The 3,426-nt window shown below is 36.8% G+C and overlaps 1 protein-coding gene across 1 annotated transcript; it reads left to right on the top strand.

Annotated features, from left to right (window-relative positions):
• Positions 1-1,325: 1,325 nt before the first annotated feature.
• On the top strand, positions 1,326-2,951 carry LOC149197580 (F-box protein SNE-like). Its single transcript, XM_089405899.1, has one exon. It carries the CDS (start codon positions 1,863-1,865, stop codon positions 2,520-2,522), a length of 660 nt encoding a protein of 219 aa, XP_089262025.1. The 5' UTR covers positions 1,326-1,862; the 3' UTR covers positions 2,523-2,951.
• Positions 2,952-3,426: the final 475 nt, after the last annotated feature.

Below are 3,426 nucleotides of genomic sequence, written 5' to 3'. Positions count from 1 at the left end.
TTTACTTATTTATTTTTGATGGAATGCAAACTTAGAAATAATCTTCCTATTATTTTTTAGTTATACATCTTGGGGAAACCCTCTAAGCACTTCCCTTCATATTGAGGATGATACTTAGGGTAAATTAGTTGGTTATGGTTTTGGCAACCTAATCGAACAAGGACATCGAGTGGGGCCCAATAACATCAATAGAAACAACCAACTTGAAGACTTAACCTTGAGACGTCATGCATGCACTAACAATACTCAACCACTCGAACTAACCCAATAGGCAACTAAACATGGTGAACATGCACCAAATATTAAAATATTAATGAGGAGCACCCAAACCAAGATACCTCATATTACCTCCTAATCCTTTTCATGAATCTAAATTATCTTAATATAATAAAGACCCTAAACATAAAGTTAAGTTTATGATGTTAGTTAAGTTAGGATGTTTGGAGGAAAAGGAAAAATTATAACTAATACTAAACCCACAACTCTTTTATAACACCATTAAATGACATTCCAAACTCTAATTAATTATTTAAAGAAAAAGAAAAACAACTTTAAAAAATACCTAAAATATTATTAGGCTTAAAGAAAGTTATATTTAATCAACAAATATAAAAGATATACCCGTAGAAAAGACAAAAATGATTCCCCACTAGATACACCATGCTTCCAAAAATTATTTGATTTAACCTCTTTTAAGGTTTGTCACTATTCCTTTTAACCTCTTTAAGGTTTGTCACTATTCCTTTTTTGGGCTCTATGGAAACATTTTAAAATATGTTGTTTGATGCACTCCCATTTAGAACAATCCTAATAGCATTTGTAAGTTATAATGTAACCTTAGCATTTGTAAGTTATAACGCAAACTAAACTTTATAGCATGTGGTGATATACATGTAACCTCCCGCATATATATAAAATAAATTTGACCTGTATCAACTACTTTTGTCGTTCTTGTTTTAAAGGACAAGATGAAACTAATCAGAACCATAATGAGGCCACCCATTATATCTCTTTCAAAGCACTAATAATGGCCCATTCACGATACCACATCGTTGTCCAAGTTAGAAATGACTGAAACAATTGGCACTGCTGTCTCAATCCGATTTCCATTAACCAGTCCACAAAATAATGTCTTGTACACAATCATATATGTGGAAAGAGGGCAAAAGCGGGAATCCCAAAATCATCTCCACCACAGACTTGGGAATATCTTATCGCTCATTTGTCCGGAGCCATTTGTCTCTTACCTTAATAGAACTCAGAGTGGGAATCTCCCAACCACAGCCATTCACATCAGATACAACCAAGGTCAAAAGAAAAAAAAAATCATCATCGAATATCAGAGAGGCATATAGCATATCTTGGCATATCCTTGTGGGATTTTGTTCCCACATCAATATTACCCATTTTGTCTTCTGTTCCTCTTCGTCTTTTGCATCTTTTTTCAACACTGTGCCACACTTTCCTCTTTCATTTACTTTTACTTTTCGATGGCCTAAACTTTTGCATCCATGAATAGAATCGGTTATGCCAGATCGCTATTTTGTTTTGCCTATGTGAATAGAATAGGTCGGGTCAGATTGCTATTTTGTTTTGCCTAATCTGAATAGAATAGGTCATATTGCTATTTTGTTTTGGGCATGCTCATCTCCATGAAGTTCTCCTTGGTTATCGAAACATAAAGCCAGCCATCTGAAAACCACCCATCTCGGTTGCACCCATCTCGGTGTGATTGATTTAGAAGTTTCTGCCATAATAAGCACGCAAGCTCATGTTGATTCAGAAAAATGGCCCTTAAAATCTCTTAGGAGAAGCTCTTGGTTTCTGGGATCTCTTGCACTTTTCCTGCATATATTACGGCAATGGGAGTGGCAATCAGAATACATAAGAAGCATCGGATCAATTCTCCTAATAAACCCAACAGGGATTTGCTCTCGCTGCCCAAAATGTGTTCCAAAAAAATGCAATCTGAGGATCCGTGCAGTGCTAATCAGAGGCCTTCATGTCCTCAGAAGAACCAATTCTGTCTAGATGGGGACTTGTTATCTGAAGTTCTGAAATACGTAGATGGAAGATCTCTGGCTAGAGCTTCATGTGTCAATAGGCAATGGCATAAGGCTGCTCAGGATGAGAAGCTTTGGGAGAACATATGTCTGAGGCATTGGGCTAACATTGGCTGTGGTCATCATCAACTGAGATCTGTTGTTTTAGCACTGGGTGGGTTCAGGAGACTGTATGCCATTTGCATTTGGCCTCTGCTCAATCCTTCATCCTCGTCCTCTTCCTCGTCAGCATTCAATTCACAAACCCTTTTGCCACCCATTTCATCACAAGGACCCTCTAGGAAACCTGCAAAAACACAATGTTGGGGTAAAGATGAGTTCCATCTTTCTCTCTCACTTTTTTCTATCCATTGTTATGAGAAAATAAACAGTGTTCCTCTGGGGAATTTGTCTGCTACCCCTCTGAAAGCTTCCAAACACCCGATATTTGAAAATCCCAATCCTAGCTTATCCAATTAGATGGACTCCAAATCAGCCCCATCATACATATTGATATTTGATGTCTGACAAAACCCACAATTTGATCCTTTTCAATCACAATTTATATAATTTGATTTGCAGTAATATCAAGCTAGCCTAACCTGAAGGTGCACATACATATATATGGTTTCCATATTGAATACTTCTTTGAATTTCTGATGCCTTGAAGTCTGGAGCTATTTGGTGCTATGGAGCAGATCTCTTGGGTTTTGAGGAGCCCTGCTGCTGCTATATAAGTTGGATGTGGTATAGAGTGAAATTAAGGTACTGTTTGTAAATTCGAATTTGGGTGTTCCATGCTCATTTGTAGCTTTTGATAGATGTAGATATCGTTGTATTCCATAAGTTATTTTGCTTGTACCATCCAGTATAGATATTCATACTAATCTTATGTTTCCTTTTTCTCTTTGGGAATATCTGTCATGATGGGAGTTGTCGCTATAAACCCAATCTGCTGTTTTTAGCCTATGGAAAGAAGCATGCATCTGTCTGTTGATTGATGGTAAAATTAAGTTCTATATTATCTAAAATCACATGTGAACGATGCCCATTAACCAAATATTGAGATCTTTTGTTTTTCGGGATCTTGAAAATATATTGCATTCATCACATTAGACAATCCAAGGACATGGATTATTGCACTAACCTTTTCCTTTAGCTGCAAACCAAAAAAATTTACTGCCTACAGGGGCAACCTAATCTTGCAAATTCTGGTTAAACATCCCCAATAAGAAGGATTTGGAATCCTCCAAACATGGATCTGTTTTGTCTTTATAGTAGCATGCAATAATATTGCTGGTTTCACGCAATTAGAAGGCAAACCCACAATACGCAAGTCAAACCCATCACATTTATTTGCTATCGGGCGAAGATGCTATCTGAT

This window comes from Pinus tabuliformis, chromosome 2_2 (genome assembly GCF_031772625.1).
Source record: "Pinus tabuliformis cultivar Carrire ecotype Pingquan chromosome 2_2, CPIR1, whole genome shotgun sequence".
Taxonomy (NCBI): Eukaryota; Viridiplantae; Streptophyta; class Pinopsida; order Pinales; family Pinaceae; genus Pinus; species Pinus tabuliformis.
The sequence above is the reverse complement of the archived record's forward strand: the minus strand, read 5'-3'. Positions and strand labels throughout refer to the sequence as shown.